The following is a 19,523-nucleotide window of genomic DNA, read 5'->3' as shown; positions in this document are numbered from 1 at the left end:
ACTAGTGTACGCATAATATAATAATATTATTACATGTTATTATGTACAGCGTTATACGAGTTCTAAATTATACTATTTATGAAATAATTAATTTGTTTTTTTTTTTTACTGAACTTAAAAGCCGTGAACCATAGGTATGATCATTAGCATTTCGTAGGGGTTTTACGATTGGTTGAGAAACACGTGTATGTGTGGCGATAAGAATTTGTCACTATATTATAAAACCGCGTGGTCACCCATCCAGGTGCTAGTGACGTCGGATGATGCTTGACTGCAGCACGCGTCAGTGAATGCGGCCAAACAAAGCGCCGCTCCAGGATATTATTGTACACCTAATAAGTTTGTGTTTTGTATGATATTATGTGTGTCAAGACATACAACGCGCGCAAACCGTTTTGTGATATTATGTTGTTGTAGTCAAACGGCGTCTACACGATAAATATACATATAGTTTACTAGGTATGATAATAATTATGTTATGTGTCCACTAGAATATATTATACTGCTAGCTGCACATAGTGTTTATTCTCTTTGAAGAGATCTATTAAAAACGTCCCATAGACGACTCACATGGTATAATTTCATAATATTATAAGCCACAATCTGAGTATAATGGCCGCTGCTATATATAAAATATAGTAAACAACAAAACACCTAAGTGTATTATAATGTACATGAGTGCACTTCATATTTATTGTATCAGAACTTAAGTATAATACATTATAAGTAATGACCGGTATAGGTTAGGCATTCGCGTTATACTACCTACTTATAAATATTAACAGTCCCCATATCATATTTTTGGCCCTGGTACAGAACTAAATCAGCGCCCCGAACATTTTTCTAATATACTTATGTTGAAGAATTATGTGCATGAATGCCAAACTCTTTCAAAAATCCTGGTCCCAGTACCATGTTTCTTCTGACCCCCTCCCCCGTCCTTTTGGGCGACCTACATATTAATATTTATCTTAATAATATGATATTAAAAACTCCTGCAGGGCTCGTAGAAGTTACAGTCAGGTGCGCATACATATTAATTTATTAATATAAAATGTAAAATAATCTATATAACTAATTTATTATAGATGACAAAAATTATTAGTTTGCTCATTTAAAAACTGAAGGTACTACCCAATCCCAATCCTCAAAATTTTACATCTATACGGTTGTATCGTTTACAATTATTATTGTTTTTATTTTTTATTGTTAAAGTGCATAATTAACTCTTAAAAACGCACCTTAAATGTATTGCTATTAAACTTAGGTTTGATATACTTGAGTATTAAGAGGACGTTTCACCCGCATGTGTTGTCTCTGTCTTAAAAGTGTGTAACAATGCAAAAACTGTTTCGCGCGGGAAAGAACCGAGAAAGATACAGTTATAACTAAGAAACGAAATTTTCATCACATAAAAACGAGAATTTTGTCTGTGCAATGTCGTTTTTATTTTTTCGATATCACTTATACGAAAAAAATTCTTATTGTTTTATAATACATTAATTTTGCGTTTTTTAAGCATGAATAACTTTTTTTGTAGTTCTGATATCGAAAAAATAAAAACGATATTGCACAGACAAAATTCTCTTTTTTATGTGGTGAAAATTTTGTTTCTTAGTTATAACTGTATCTTTCTCGGTTCTTTCCCGCGCAAAACAGTTTTTGCAATGTTACGCACTTGTAAGACGGAGACAACACATACGTGTGAAACGTCCTCTTAACCTAAAAAGTGTAATAGTTTAAGCCAGGTGGGCAGCCGAGGAATCGTGACTTATGAATATTTGATAGGTTATTTTATTATTTTTTCAATTCACGTCAAGTTGACCAAAAAATATCTACCAGTTTCTTCTACAAAATGTACTCAATTGCTTTTAAGTAAAAAAGTATAAGTGTAGACTATAATCCATAGATAGCGCTCTAAGCTATTAATCAGATAAATGCTCAAAAATAGCATTGAAAGTATGTAGCTAGAAAAAAAACTTAAAACTTAATAATATTACCAGAAAAGAGAAGTCGCGTGCGTAAATTCTGAGGATTCCAAGCCATACACATCATAATATGTACACAATTTATAAATGTACATATTTTAAGGCTGGCCGACTATTTTAATAACATAATAAATTAATAATGTAGTCGTGCGGGCCACCTGTATATTTTAATCTAAACATTTACAATGATGTACTTCAGTATGTTAATTAATCGAAAAGTCGGTGTCCCCTATTTTAAACTTTTTTTTTTTTGTAAATTGTGAAAAAGGGAAGCCATTACTCATGTAAAGTTGCGTTAAAACATTTGCAATTTATCATCAACTAGAATTATTACAAACTTTTCAGTTAATGAACAAACTGCTGTATGATAATATGCATTATTAATATTGAATCTTTGTAGTTTATCAATTCGGTTTGTATTGTATTTTCATAGTTCGGGCGAGGTGCCAAAAAAGAGCTGAGATCGGCGACTGCCACCACCGGCGAACTGGTCGGCCGACTTAACATGCGAGTTCTCACCGGCGGGGCGGCCACACTGCATTCCATCCGCGTTCACCAACCAAAACAAGTACACGACAATGTTTTCCGACAAACAAAATAATATTATAATATAATACTATATATACGTATAATTTATATTAATGTAGTTTATGTTCATTAATATGATATTATAATATATTTTATAGTATTATAAATATGTATAAGATTTAACAGCGGTGATGGGTTTAGGACACACTAACATTGCTTCGCAGAAGATGACGTGGACGTCAAAGTTTTGCCCACGAGTCTTACAAAACAACTATTTTTTAACCATTACATTTTGTGTACCACGTGATCATACATATAATAACAATAATAGGCAATCGTGATAATGTAGATCGATGAAACGCGAGTCTGCTTCGGTTGGTTTATATAACGCTAAATAGTTTTGTGAAACGAGCAAATGGCCATCAGATCTTTATTTCACATTTTTCGCTTACAAGCAGTGAATACAGTAAATACTTACACATATTGGAAACCATTAAATGGTTTAACACTTGACTGTATACGAGAAGTAATATTCGGTCAAATTTAAAGTCCCGTCTAAAATTGACAAGTCGAAATTGGATGAACAATAATTAATTAATTCCCATAATATTTAAATCAACTTGGTATCTGAAACTGTCATTTAAGTTTAATCTTAAATATAATTTGAACGCAAGCGCGCGTACCTTGTTTTTCCCCAAAACTTATTAAGCATATATTGTGTGGAAACGTCACCAACATTACGAAAATTAATCTCGGTAGAATCATAATATTATAATCATCGCACAAAAATAAATTTTAGCAGAAATTATCGCATTTTTAGGGCACACATAATAATATTATTATACCTATTCGCAGATATTTGTGTAGATTTTCGTAATGAAAAAATGTGTGCCTATGTATCTTAGGTTTTTCGTCGCTACATTAACAGCATAACAAATATTATTATTAAGGCGGCGGTAGTAAGTAATAATAATATAACAACAACACTGTAATCGAGAAAACAACTGCTGAAGACCCCGGTTCAATAACCAGATACGTTCAATTTTTTTTCAAAAATTATGTTCCGATATAGAAACACTCGGAAAAAATGTCTATTGATCGGTGCAAAAACCGAATACGACCGATGAATAGTATTGAAATAAAAATGATAAAACTGATTTTTAAATTTCTGTTGAGTGCAATAACCAGGTACGTCCGGACGTACCCATCGAAACATGGTATTCTATCCGTTACAATAACCAGGTTTATTGTCTTAATTTTTTTAATATAATAAAACAGTAAAAATATATTATAATAATATTTTATTGTTTGTTTTAGTCTTCTGATGATATATTGGTGATTAATTAGTATTGTTGTAAAGGTACCACTGTCTTTAATCAAAATATGAAGTTTTTATAGTTATATTATAATATCAACAAATTAAATCAACCATCAAAAACAATATTATGATTATTACATTTAATAATATATACTATATTAATTATAATAGAGGACTTATTGACCACAATAATATATTTTGTTAGCTGCAATAACCAATTAAGTCAAAAAACAATATTGGACGTATAAAACTAGGTACCATAGTTTTTTTTTTTTTTTTTTAGGTTTTTATAAATATTATCATGAGTGTAAAAATATTTAAACTATAAATAGGCTGCATTGGGTTCGAGCGATGTGTCTTATTCTTATATAAAGAATAAAACCGCGTTTTTAATTTTTGGTTAATTCGCCGATAACTTTACACATGGACGGTTTTTCAAGTTTCTCGAGAATTTTTTTTAAAAATGACGGACGTATCTGGTCCTCGCACCGGGGGTCTTCAACTTACTAGGTATATAATAGTGTGCAGCATGCGGTGAATGATTATATGGTTGGCGGGCGCGCGCGCTTTGTACATATCACCGCGCCGGTTAGGGACCCAAACGAGACGTTTTTTGCCGAACGTTAATGCTTAACGGTTTTAGCTGCAGATCGACAGCCCGGACGACAACGACAAGACTAGGGAGTACGTGTGGAGACGGTCGAACATGATCGCCCACCTCGTGTCGCAGAAACTGACATTCGCCACGAAGTCCATGTTGCAACCGGTCCCGCACAAAACGGCGGCCTCTAAACCATAGTAGGTGTACTGTACGACCACGTGATCGCGGTAGTACCTACTATTGTGATACTCGTATTATTACGATATGTATTTTATATTATTATTATTGTGTTTACATTGTGCCAGAGTGTAAAGGTCAGAACCCCCCCACCCCCCACCCTCGCCGTCACCCTAAAGTCCTACCCAATCGTTGGGTAAAATTTTAATCTCGTCTCCTCGTCCTAAATGCCACGTAGGTACTACGCACGTCAACACCGATTGAAAATGTTCTAAGCAATTTATTATTTCAACTCAAATAAATTTTATAAAAATATATCATACAATTCGAAAACAGTAAATATAAAAATATTATTTCTCGAGCGCAACATAATAATATTATGAACTGTATAATGTATGTACACTTACCAGCTATCTCATGGGATTTGGCGGATTCAATGATTTCCACATAATTACTGTTATAGTGTTATGTCTACAGTTAAGACGCCATTGTAATACAACTGTATATAGTATTGTATGTTTGTAATGTTTGTATAGTGTATACGTAGAGAGACCTATTAACGCACCTGTGAATTTTTGTTCAAAGCACTATACTATATTATAATTTATATAAATGTACTTAATACGACATATACATACCTACTTGTTTATATAGACTCGCCACCAGCCACGAATTGTGAATAATACTATTTTTCAATAGGCACTACGTATATTCAAATATAATGTATAAAGCACCGCCAATGAAACAAATGTAATTTACATGTTGCATAATTCTTTCAGTAGTTCAATAAATTAATATTTTATATTATTCATATATTGGATTGCCAGTTGGTCGTAATCAGCATGTTATGTGTTATATAAAATAGCGAAACGCACCAACAAATGATTCTGCGGATGAGTTGTACTAGAATCATAACGCACAGGAATGAACCGTGACCAATAAAACGAATATAAATATTAAATGAATAATATAACAACATTTTGGATTTTTTTTTATCGAGAAAATATAGGGTCGTGTCACAAATTTTATAACCACCCCTTAATACACATATACAGTTCGTACCTTTTATAATATTATACAATAACAGGTGTACATTGTTACTGTGCTATGTTTTTTAGAGGGCAAGAAAACGCGGTGGCCCAGGTCACGTATAATAAATATAGTGTGTATAACTGAGAGACATGACACATTCAATTGGAATTTTGACTTAAAATCATCATATCCTCCGACACCATTCTGCACACCCTGACGTATAAATGTTCTGCATCTCAACGTTTTCCTGTTTTCCCGTTTGATACATATAGTAGGTAACTGAGTAGAAGATAAATTAAAATTTCCATAATACTCATACATACATACATACATACATACATATTGGAATCAAATTTTATTTAATAGAAATATATATTTTTACGTCTGTAGTATGATATGTTAAATCATGATGTTGCATTACATAATACGCGAAGCAGAGGGTCACATAAAACAATTTGATTAAAAATTAATTTTAAATTTCAGACATAAATTTTAATTTTAATTGCCTATTATTCTGACAAGTATTGTATATACATGAAACGTTAAATTCATTTCAATCGTAATTTTGTTTCATTTATAATTTTAGTTAGAACACCTATAATAATATTATAATGCTATAAAATGCCATAAAAAATCAATAAAATATAATATAGGTGCAGATGTACATCTATAATTTATTAATCAAACAAAAATTGTTCTTAAAAAAAACATTCTACGTATTACTTCACAAATGCATCTTTATATAACTTGATAATTCGTATTCTTATTCAGTAGGTATATATTACCAACAATATTACAATAACATAACATATTATTTTTTATGTGTGAGCGAGCATTATTACATATCAACTTTCTGTTAATTTTACGTTAAATATTACTTATTGAAATAGTTTGTATAATATGGTGATTCTTTTATCAAAAAACAATTGTTGTTTAAAAAACTATCGACTTCATTGAAAATATTTATTTTTGTTGACATAAATATACCCAAGTTATTACGAAAAATTTTAAAATTATATTTTAATATTTTTTATTATACATTTTTAACTTTATTTAACTTTTTTTTAATAAAAACATAAATTTTTAGTTTCTTATTCTAAAATAAAAATATAATACTACTCCGGGTACTTTAATGTTTTTATCAATGGAGTAGAGTGGCACATAGAGAATTCCTCCAAATGTCGTTTGTCCACTACTCCGTTCATCTAAACTTTAAATACTTGTAATTAACAAACTTCTTGTCCGAAGTTTGATTTTTATGCTTTGGAATATTTAGTAAAATATTTTGACTAAAAAGTAGTAAAACTATTATATTTTCGAAAATTTCATTATGTAACAACATAACAATTATATTTAAAAAAAAAATGTATTCAAAACCGTTGATAGCTATTTTTTGAAACAATGAGTGTTCTTTGATAAATTACATTATGGCTACCGACCGTCTTCAAATAATTTTTACACATGAGTGCACATAAGTACATTATAATAATGTTTAAAATAATAATTAATAAGCATTGGCTGCCAAGTAAAATAGTGACTGGTGATTATGGAGTCATGTAGACACCCATACGGTAACTTATTACTTTATAATATTATATTAGTTCGAGCTTTCAATAAGGGGTAGCATACCGATTATGTTTACCATCGGTACCTTTGAATACCTATATACTTATAAGCGCTGAACGATTTCGATCCTTATTTTGATGTTATAATAATATTTTTTAACCTAATTTATTATAAAAAGTAAGTTTTAATCAGCCATCACTGCAGTTAGGTATGTTTTCGAACCAGCGCACAATTATCCGTATTAATAGGTAATATTACTATCTATCTATTTTTTGTCATCCCTCTAAAATATCGTATTACGAGATAAAATCAATAATAATGAGACAACGTAAGATTGTCGGTTTAGGTTATATTTTTCTACTATTTCCGCATGATGCGACCCTTGTATGCAAATAGTTCGCAGTGCCTATGTTTAACTCCTGCCTAACTGCGTTTTTTACATTTTTTATGTATGGCGTTTTGTGTGTCAGCGTTGAACACAAAAACGCGTCATCAGCTCCTAAATTTTTTTTTACGATTCCAATAATAATATAACGCGCAAATATAAAATACATGCGATTTTAAAAGGGATGTGCCTACCTTTATACGACATTATTATACATATATTTATATACGCTCTGAGAGAGATGATTGCTTTATTATTTACTATAGGAAACCGTTAACACCTTGTAAGGACTAAGGTGTAATAAAAAAAGACCTGTAAAACGCTATAGCATAAAATCGGGGCACGATCGTAAAATGAAAATATTGTAAACCTTTTTTTATGATTTTTTTTTTTTTCAGAAATGGAGTTCAACCGTAGTCAATGGCTGATTAAATGTTAAGATTTTTTCACTATTTATTTATTTATTTATTTATTTACGTATTTATTTATATATTTATACATATATTTATTTATTTATTTATTAAAATGCATAATAATATATAATAATATGCCTGTTTGTATTTCAAGTCTGTACGACATCATTTCGTAGAATAAATCATATTTTCTACGCTCATAGATTGGTTGTTTTTTCTTTTTTTAGAAGTCTAACGCATAAATCTATCGTAAAACTTTCTTATTTAATTTTATTATAGCTATGTTATTGTAATAATATAATCAGATTAGATATTACATTATTTTTAACTTATTTTACATTTTTATAAAATAACATTTTCGCTTGCTTAAAAACGCAATATTTATTAAACGTAACACAATTATATTGTGAGTTGTTACGTGAAAAAACAACGTGAATTGTAGATATTTGATAAAGTGATGTACCTATCTATACTCGACGTAGTTACTGCATAATATATATTAATATTAATGACATCAAAAGTAAATACGCAGTGGCGGCACATATACTATTACATATAATATGTATATGAAGTATATAATATATACACAGGATGATCCATTTAAATGGGTACATTAACTAACTCGAAAAATATTAACTTTTGTCTTTTTTAAAACTTTTAGTCTATGTTTTTATAAAACCGTATTATATTTTAATTTTTTTCACCTTTATACTTATTGGTGAAACCACTATTGATTTTCAAAAGGTAACCATAAAATTAAAATATCATGCATTAATAAAACCATTTTTTTTTTCATGAATTTATGTCTTGATAACATTTTTATTTTTCCTTGATTGGCTTGTGAGATGCAGCTCTTCAAAGTATAGGTGGTTTTTACTATCTTTCCAATAATTTTAAAGACCTGAAGGAGCTAGTGATAAATTCCATATCGCTGAATCCAAGGAAACAAAATAAATCCAATTGGTCCAATTAGTTGATAAGTAAATAAATGATTAGGGTTCAAAGTACAATAGTAATCTTTAATTAATTGTTATTTATTTTGTTACCTTGAATTCAGTGATATGGAATTTATCATTAACTACCTACTGGTCTTTACAATTATTGGAAAAATAATAAAAACCACTAATATTTTGAGGAGCTGCTGTATCACACAAACCAATCAACGAAAAATAAACAATTTAACAGGTAAATTCATGAAAAAAAATGGTTTTATTAATTCGTGATATTTTAACTATTTGTTACCATTTGAAAATCAAAAGTTGATAGTGATTTCACCAATAAAATATATGAGGGTGAAAAAAATTAAAATATTATTATTATTATTATTATTATTATTATTATTATTATTTATTTATTTACGGGTAATAACCCAATTACATGAAGATTGTAATTTAGTACATATAGGTATGGTAAAACATTTGATAAATAACATTTGAAAAAATAAATTAATGAATAACTAAGATAGTAGGTATTACTTAATATTCTAATAATACAAAAAACACAATATAGTAAAAATAACAATTTGAGGAAATACTCAAAATACGAAAAACTCAATACAGTAGTAAAATTAATAACAAAAATAAATCTAATAAATTTTTTTTCTTGCAAAACTATTGAAAAAATCTATAGAATTTGGACTGAAATAAAAAAATCAATTTTTTCATCATTAGCGATAGCCATCATTCTATTTATAGGAGCGGATAACGCATAATTAGTTTTGTGATTATTTATATAGAAAGTAGTTATGATTGATGATCTAGTTCTGACTTGAGGAACAGAAAAATTTAAAAACCTTAATAGCTCCGGACAGAAAAAAAACCGTTTAGTAGTTTGAATAAAAATATTAGATCATTTACCTTTCTTTTGTTTGCTAAGCTCTGGATGTTAAATGTGTTCAACAAAGGTTGATAAGACGAGTGAGGTACACGTATAATATTACATTTATAGGTCATAAAACGGAGAAAGCGATTTTGGACATTCTCAATGCATTGAATTTGCGTGTTTAAATAAGGAGACCAAACTGTTGAATTATATTCAAGCTTAGATCTAACTAAGGACATAAATAGAATTTTTAATGTGTTATGGTTATTGAAGTCTTTCTCGTAATAAAGCCTGATATCGAAGATGATTTATTGATAATATGTTGAATGTGGTGATTAAAGGTTAAATCAGACTCAAATATGACACCAAGATCACAAAATTCATTTACACGATGTAAATGGTGATTACGTAAACTATAAGTGTGAAGAATTGGGTTACGAGATCGCGTGAAGGACATAACTTTGCATTTTTCGAAGTTTAAAGGTAATTTTTTAATATCACACCAATAAACTAAAACTCTTAAATCATCTTGTAATAAAGATGTATCATTACTGTTTTTTATGAGACGGAACAATTTCATATCGTCGGCGAATAGTAATTTTCTAGAATAAAACAATTTTAAATCATTTATAAATAACAGAAATAGAATTGGTGTAATGTGAGAACCTGTGTCTGGATGAACACCAGATGATACACTAAAAAGAGTCGATTTAAAGTTTTTACACTTGACTATTTGTTTTCTATCGGAAATATAAGAATAAATCCAAGAAAGAAAGGGGTCATTAATACCAATATAGTACGGAGTTTAGGGATTAGAATTTGGTGATCGACTTTATCAAAGGCTTTAGAGAAATCTGTAAAAATAACATCAACTTGAAAACCTTGAGAAAAGGCATCAAGTAAAAATTTCTGAAAAATTAACTGATTAGTGGCTGTTGGTCTATCTTTAATAAAACCATGTTGATCCAAACTTATTAAAGGTTAGGTTAGGTTAGGTTGTGTGACAACATATAGGTATATTATACGGGATTAGAAAAACATAAACCTAAAAGTTAAAAAAAAGTTAATACTTTTCGAGATAATTAGTGTACCCACTTAAATGGATCACCCTGTATATATATACCTATGTCACTACGCCAGTTTAAAGTTTTAAAAAAAAGTCGGTAAACCAATTTATCAAAATCTCGTTTATTTCATTATCATTTCTCATTGGTTTATTAGATTATATTTAACCTAATTACTTGTGCATATAAAGGTACGTGCACATAATACTGATACGGTGATACTATTATTATTATTATTACTATTTCAAATATTTCAATCACTGTTATTGTACCTACAACAAGTATAATGAAAAACGAAATAATATATTTGCTTATGTTTTATTCAAATTTTTTTAATTGACATGTTTACATGTAGGTAGGTACTTACTTAAAATAATTACAAACTAAAATATAATAAAACGTTGCTTTCAAACAATAAAATAAATACAATATTTTGGTATAAAAGTGGTTAGATAGATTATTGAACGTAAAATGACTACGCGGATATCCGTTTGAGATAATACCTATAGTCCTATATGGATGTATACAAAATACATATAATAGATTTCCCGAATTGCTTTTTAAACGTGAATATTATAATGTATATAATATAATATAATCAGTTTTTTATCTTCCAAGTAAGAAATGTGCAATAGTTATAAATCGAAATGATAAATAAACTTAAGTACCTGAATAAAAATTAATACACATTAAGTGGTGGGTTTTATAAACATTTTTCTTAAGTGGCCACACAATAATACACGCGGTTGAACAAATTTTATTTAAAAAATGTTCAGATGTTACAGTATTATTTTTACGTCAATTATTATAATTTTTTTATTTATTAATTATGTATTAGGAGACGTAGTCAACAAATATTTGCTTTAATTTTAATAGGGTTACATAATTTAACTGTAAACGCTTGCGGGGCATCCTGGTGCTGTGTACGATGACGATCACTGATTAGTGTTTATGGTTTAGACGACGTAAGACCTCTCGACCGACCGTGAGATGTGGTTCGACGGCCATCATCGGAGGTGACAACGCGCCATGAACGTCAAAACGTCAGTCGTCAGACAACATCAAATACGATATTAATAACAATATTATAATACAATGCGTGGGACACTATTAAATATGTATACCTGCCTATATATAGCCATACGGTTATTTGTAATCCGTACCACCGCCATACCAATACCAGATCGTCAAACGAGTGAACCAGTTATTATAAAATAATAAACATCAGTGGTGAAGTTACGGGGAGGAACGGGGTTTCCACCCCACCCCCCCCAACCAACCCCAAAAAAACTTTTTATATTGGTATTTTATCTTCTGTGATACTTATATAATATTAATACGTTTAGTTTAACTAATAACTTGTAATTTGTGTCACAAATATATTTTACCCCCCCCCCCCCCCCAGAAAAAAATCGTATCTACGCCGCTGATTAATATAAGATAATATAGATACGAGCAAGCCATATTATTGCAATCGCTGATTTCATTATAAAGGTATATAATATTGTGCAAATATTATACTATAAGTGTAATAATCATTGGATAAATTCAATCCGAGAGACTTAATTATAATATAGGCATTATGATATAAATTAAAAATTATTTTTATTATTATTATTATGTATAAGAAATAGTCTCAAAAAGCTGTAAATAGTTTTTCATTGGTCAAACGATCACTTATATTATTATGAATTACTAAAATGTAGACTTAAAATATATAATGACAATATAAATTTAAAAAAAGCGGGAAAGTGGATGTCGCTCTGCTGTACAGTAGGTTACAAGTGGGTTACTTTAATGGATGGAATTAAATTTGAATCCAATGATATTATATCATTGTATACGAAAAACGATTCTGAGCGGAAACTGTTTATCTGTCTAGGATATATTATAGATTACTGAAATTTTTCAAATCTTAAATTTAAAAAGAAAAATTTTCATGTTGCAAAAATTCAAACTTTGAATGCTTATAAAAAAAAATTGTGACTATATATTTCTTTTATTTTTCAACTGCTATTGTAAAAATATTTTAGGAGTCTTGTATTAAATTTTCAAATCTTAGATCTAAAAAGTAAAACTTTTATGAATTTCTATCTAAGATAATTTGAATATTGCCGTAATTTTTACGTAAATATTTTTTAATAATATTAATAATATTTTTATATGTAAATAATACGTATGTGTAATACGATATGTATGTAATTTAGTATATATAGAAGGTATATAAAATCAATGGCCGCAGTTTCTATAATGTATATTGTATATCTTATCGGTTTTGCCGCAGATTGTATAATCTTAATTTTTTTTTTCCGCAGTTTACATATCGACTTTTAGAAAAAGGTTAATTTTGCCGCAGTTTACTTACAGCCCCCGATTATTTAGAAAAATATTAAGAATTTTTTTACTTTTGACCCCCCCCCCCCCCCCCCAAAGTACCAACAAGATTCACTTTCTGATCGAACGAGGTACTGTAGTCAAAAATCGAAGCACTTTTAAAGGTTTTATTACCCAAAACGTGATGACAGACACAAAACAATAAAAATAAAATAAAAAAACACATCATCATGGTAAAATCAATACATTTATCGCTCCGCTCAGAATCTAAAATCCTGGAAAAACGTGGCAAACATTTAAAAGCTCGTCTGAGGGTAGTTGATCTGATTATTTTATTATCTCAAGATAGATTTGTTACCATTAATTGAGACTCCATTGTAATAACAAAATAAATTTATTCAATGAAAAACACAATTTTAATTGTACTTTTTAGTGTATTTAAAAAAAATCTGTCACGAGTGCATTGATCGTATTTTTCAAGGCATTTTTCTTGTTTTTTAGATAATTTAAATCAGTTCCTTAGTTATAAAAATATAAATATAATATACCTCTGCTTGATTCTCTCTGTTAAAGTTTGTACGTTAAGACATTAGCATCTCTTAGGATTAATATTTAATGGAGACTCGACTCCATAAATTCAAACGAAAATCAGCTTTGTCATTATAATATAAGGCATCCGAGATTATTAAAGTAGACTACGTCCTACGATTCTTAATGATTATAGTAATACACTTAATTATTATGTGCTTTAGGTATTCGAGAAGTGTATCTTAAGGTAATCAATGATACCTATGCATAGTGATTATAATATACTGTTGCAGCTTAACGAGGTTTTCGTATACGTACGGAATCGATGGCATTATACGGAAATGTCTAAATTATATTTTTACAACCTAAGTCACATTTAATTCTGATGTCGTGGACATAACTAAAAGTCAACAAACATAAATAAACTGTTATAACTCCGTGTATAATGTAAACAAACGTCACGTTGACATACACTTAAGGTAAATTTGAATGAGCTTATGGCATTTTGTCATTTTAAGCAACTACCCAAACTATTCAAAAGTATTTATAGTACCTGCCTACAACGTACTTACTTACTTTTTAAACAAATTATTTTTTTTTTTTTACATAGCATCACACTTTGGAGCAACTAATGTTGCTCAAGTATAATTTGAATTTAAAAGTTTAAGTTTTTACTCTCGTCAGTTTTTTAAAATTATTTTACAGCTTTATGGGGCTAATTAAATTATTTTTTAAACTATATTGATTTTTTTTTTTATGTAAGCTCAAAGTTTTTAGCCAAAGTTTCAATAATAGCTTATGAATAATGTTTATCGTAAGATTATAATATTGTTTTTAAGCGGAATGAATTTATTTTTAGTTTAATATTATAGTCTCAATAGTCTCTATAATACTTTTTCGATTCAACCGGAGAGAAAAATACTCTATATATAATATACACATTCATATAACACGTGTTTTAACCAAGCCGGTAACTTTATTAACAGGATAAATTAATATTTAACAGGCACATTGTACCGACGTGTAACACCAAGTGCATGTATGTTATCTACCTACATTTATTGCTATAACAATATTATCATTGGTAAACGAAAAACCGGCACGGTCTTTATAAACGCGGAATACTGGTACGAGTGGTACGATCCAAAATAATTAAGGTTTCCCAAAACTTTATGGAGAAATAAAATAATAAAATATGAACGATTATTTTTATTTTTATTTTACTGACGACCGTTGGGAAACCACGAGTGACTGCGATTAAAAATAAACACTATTTTAACCAGTTTTAATTGTTTTAAATCAAATTTACACAATACCTTAACGGTTAGAGTTTATAGGTTAAAGTTAAAAAAAAAAATTTTTTTAATACTTTATAAGACAAACTACTCAACGAATGTGAAAGCTATTCAAATAAAGAAATTAATATAGCAAAGTGGGTTAAATAGTTATTAGTTTATTACTGATCAGTGATCATCAATTATATATTTTATATTTATATTAAATACCTGCTACTTTGTATGTACTTATTGTACTTGTTTGTGTTTCTTGTTCGTTTTGATTGCTAACATTATATTTTGTTTTTAATATATTATTAAAATTTAACTTGTTGATGATAGTAATTAATCAAATCTTTATAAACATTGTAAATATTTTAGGGCCCCTGAAAGTTAAATTTTGAAGAATATCAGTATTCAAGCGTTTTTATTTCTTTGGTTATAAGCTCTATGATCTTTCCAATATTCCGACGATCATAATCACTAGGGGTCGAATATAATTATATAAATGCTCTTAAAAATAGCAAAAAAATGCATTCATGACCTAAGAACTCTAAAAGATTTCTAAAAATATCAAAAACGCATTATTTATTAAACAAATTCAAATCATCATTATGTAAAAATATATATATATTATATATATATAAGATAAAATGAAATTGCATTTGTTTTTTCTTTTATTATTATTAACAAAATTTACCCTCGGTGACAGACCATTGGGTCACAAAGGTTATTATTTTCATCAAACAATGTATATTTTTTTTATTTTTTTTTGTTTAAAATTAAGCCGCACAACAAAGATTATTGGCTGAAGTTAAATTTAACATATGGTGATAAAAGGAGGGATATTTATACAATTCAAGCTTGGGGTGTGAAGGTGTGTTTAGATTAGGTTATATAATTTAGATAATTTTAAAAAGGTAAATATCTTCTGAGTGTTGTCGGGGTCAGGACCAAGAGCTTCGTAGAGATTGTCAGCTAGTTTGAGGTTGACTCTAACATCGTTGTGTTCACGGCAGAAATGTATATTTTGTATTGAAGTTCTGCCTTAAATTGCATTTATATTACACTTTACTTTAGGCATTTTAATTTTAATATTTGTTTTGTTTAAACCAAAAATAAAATTTAATAATTGAAATGACATAATTATATTCGTAAAATGTGTAACATGTGAAATACACCTACAGGCTGGAATATACCTTCGACGTAATATGCAACACAACTAAACAGTGCACGCATAATGGTTTTATGGTGTGATATAATGATTAATTTCAACATTTCAAGCCTTTTTCTATTTTAAAACCGGATTCCTTGATGTTAAGTTCAAAAAGAAAATAATTTATACAACTTATAGTGTAGTACTGTATAATATGTAGCACTTATCTGTTCAACGAGATTAAAAATGTCCTAAAAAATTAAGAAATACATTAAAAACGCCAACAAATGCCATAAAAGTATAAAATCCTCTAAAATGCAAAAAAATGCCCTCCCCCCCCAAAAAAAAGTGATTAGAACACGGAGTACTTGAAACAAATTTGTAGGTTGGAAAGCATCATGTAAAATGTTCCAAAGAAAAAGATGCAAGTGCGTTGAAAAGTCCTAAATTAATCACTATCATTACATAATCGTTATCACTTCATATCATACATTATAATTAATAATATTGTATCATTTTTGAACAATCCTTGGTATACTAGATAAATATGATATTATTATCCCAAAGTTCTTTTTTAGTTTTTTACTAACATGCAATATAATTAACGTGACCGATTTATGCGGGACAGACCCGCTTTCGAGATAAGTGTCCCACTGTCCCCAAAGAACCTAAAAATGCCTCACTTTCAAAAAAGTCGACTTGTAGTATAGGTATTTATCGATCACATATTACAATCATACTTTTATACAGTACCTATGCAGTTTACAGTTTATGTACAACTACATATTTTACATATACTGTAAAACACTAAAATCCATAGTCCATATAGATTATTGGAAGTCTATTATTATTAATATGTTATCTGCGCTTTTCTGTTGTCATTTTTTATAGAAACAATTATTAATGTTTTTTTTGTTCTAAAAATATACGCAAATTTTTATGGTTTTCTCAATAAAATGTACATGTGTCCCGCTTTGAAGAAAAAAAATTATGATCACGTTAAATATAATAAATATTATAACTAGGGCCCGGAAGTTCATGCACAAAAAACTATCAAAATATGCATGCAAATATGCGCTCAAGATCAATAAAATATGCGCTAAATATGCATTTAAAAAAAAAAAAAACATCAAGTTATTTTCGTTTTTGGTAAAAAAAAAAATAATTAAAATATGGGAAAAAACAAGCACAATTTATTTATTAATTAATATGGTATATATTATGTTATATTTACTTTAGGAATTACAATTTACAACCAGTGACTTTGACAGGTTTTCAAATACAAATGAACGGCGATTATCAGCCAACATATTTTTGTAAAGAGAAAAGCTCCGTTCTACATCAACAGAAGAAATTGGAGCATACTTGAAATGTATGAAATCTGAAATTTGAAGATCCTCTGGAAGGCCATCTGTTGTTGTTTCTTCTCCTGACATGACTTTTGAAATTGTTGACAGTATCTTAAACCCCTCGTTTTTCTCAATAACTTGTTCCAATTTATTGTAAATTATAACGCCTTTTGGAACTTTAATTTCTTTTAATTTTTTTATGACATTATTTACAATTTGAATTTCTTCAACTAAGGGTGTTCCTCGAGTTTCTAAACTGTTAATGGCTGATATTAAGAAACCATAATTTGTGTGAACTTCCGGGCCCTAGTAATTACATAATATTAAATTAAAGTACGACCTGTATAATTTTAAATAGGTTTTTATACTCAAAGTCCGAAATTTCTATAAAATATTAATGAAAAAAAAAATATCAAAGGTAAAATGCAATAAAATGCAATTTTTTTTTAAAATATGCATATTATGTAAAAAACCTCAAAATATGCGAAAATATGCAAACTAAAATTTCATTTTTGAACTCATCAGGTTGTGATTCAAATTTGTAGCTCATCCAGCAACTTTTTGATGCACTCATTAAAAACATGCAAATGCATGAACTTCCGGGCCCTAATTATAACATATTATAAAGTAAATGCAGTACCCGCTAATAATTATAGTCCAATTATAACAGTACATATGGCGTGCCTAGTGCCTTTAGGCACAGTTGTTTATACCTACTTGAAGTTTTAAAACCTTAGAAAATATAGGTTAACCTAACCTAAGTATACTACATATAGATACTTTGCATGATTACATTCCACTGGGAATTCAAATAAGTAATTATTATATTTTTATTTCAAACGTCTACTGTCATCCAGTGGCACCGATAAAAAAGTTGTGTTGAGGTCAAAGCAGATAATTATTATTTGATATCAGTTCTAGACGGTTTGAGACTTTACCTAAAAACTTCAAACAAAACCACTCCCTGATAGTAATAAACTAATAACTAACGCGTAACGATAACGAACATAATGTAATAAACTAATAAATTAGTGTGCAAAACCACTGAAATATTTTAATGTACCTAATACTGTTACTAATATATTTTACCTACTGATAAATTTATGCAATTTGAGGTTACGCCGATTAAATCGATTAATACTACTAATATAAGCATAATATCTAACAATAAAATTAATTTAGTAGACATCTTTTTTTTTAGTTATGTAGATTTTAACATTAGTTAAGTGACCCCACGCCACTACCTGTAATAATTTGAAAGAAATAGTTTTGTATCATCAACTAAAAATAAAAACGTGGAATACAATAAAATTATAGAAAATAATGATCTTAAAGTTTAAACTAAAAGTATTCGTAGCCTTGTTGGTATATTATGTACCTATGTAAATTGTGAGTTGGACTTGTAGATCAGTATTCAGTAGTCAGTACCTACCCTTGTATACAAGGTGTAACTGATTGAACTAACATTTGTACTAACTTTTTTTCACATTAATGTTTTTTTTTTTTGTTCATTAAGTGAACCTAGCACTACTACATGTATAATACACTTTTTATGTTTTGTTTTTTAGTACTGAAAATAAAAATAATTAATTTAATAAAAAAAATTTTGGATAAATTCAAAATAATTTATGAATCTGATTATAAGAACAATTTTTATGGTAAAAAGATTTATCTAAATCAAGTAGCTTATTTTTTTTAGTTAAATGAATTTGGAACGCAATAACTTTAAAAAAAATATGATTTTTATGAATTTACTGACATGAGTATTGAGTATATTTCATAAATTATTTATTCATCATATAATATTTTAAAAAATTGTCATACTATGAATTGGCATAATTTTTTTTTTTTTTTTGGTCAGGTCTTTCTGTTACACCCTATATGGCTATACATGAGTATATAATACTAACTACCTATACCTACATAGGTATTTCAGAAACAAATTTATTGTAATAGAAATTACCAAGTAGGTACCTACTCAGTATAAGA

At 28.6% G+C, this 19,523-nt stretch overlaps 1 protein-coding gene and 1 pseudogene across 6 annotated transcripts in view; one reads left to right on the top strand and one right to left on the bottom strand.

Annotated features, from left to right (window-relative positions):
• LOC107166749 (uncharacterized) overlaps positions 1 to 8,210 on the top strand; it is a 41,450-nt gene extending 33,240 nt beyond the window's left edge. For 3 of the 6 annotated variants that reach the window (XM_089218703.1, XM_089218697.1, XM_089218702.1), the window contains exons 7-9: positions 2,422 to 2,556; positions 4,478 to 4,632; positions 7,994 to 8,210. In XM_089218703.1, the coding sequence (XP_089074829.1) occupies positions 2,422 to 2,556; positions 4,478 to 4,632; position 7,994 (291 nt within the window). In that variant the 3' untranslated portion in view covers positions 7,995 to 8,210. Of the gene's footprint in view, positions 1 to 2,421; positions 2,557 to 4,477; positions 4,634 to 7,993 lie in introns of those variants that run through there. The other 3 variants (XM_089218701.1, XM_089218704.1, XM_089218700.1) reach the window with 3 other exon arrangements.
• A 1,421-nt stretch (positions 8,211 to 9,631) lies between these two features.
• Positions 9,632 to 10,477, bottom strand: LOC149059027 (uncharacterized; annotated as a pseudogene).
• Positions 10,478 to 19,523: the final 9,046 nt, after the last annotated feature.

The sequence above is a fragment of the Diuraphis noxia genome, unplaced genomic scaffold (genome assembly GCF_037042655.1).
Source record: "Diuraphis noxia isolate RWA-SAM2 unplaced genomic scaffold, SU_Dnox_SAM2 contig0002, whole genome shotgun sequence".
Taxonomy (NCBI): domain Eukaryota; kingdom Metazoa; phylum Arthropoda; class Insecta; order Hemiptera; family Aphididae; genus Diuraphis; species Diuraphis noxia.
This window is presented reverse-complemented; position numbering and strand designations above follow the sequence as displayed.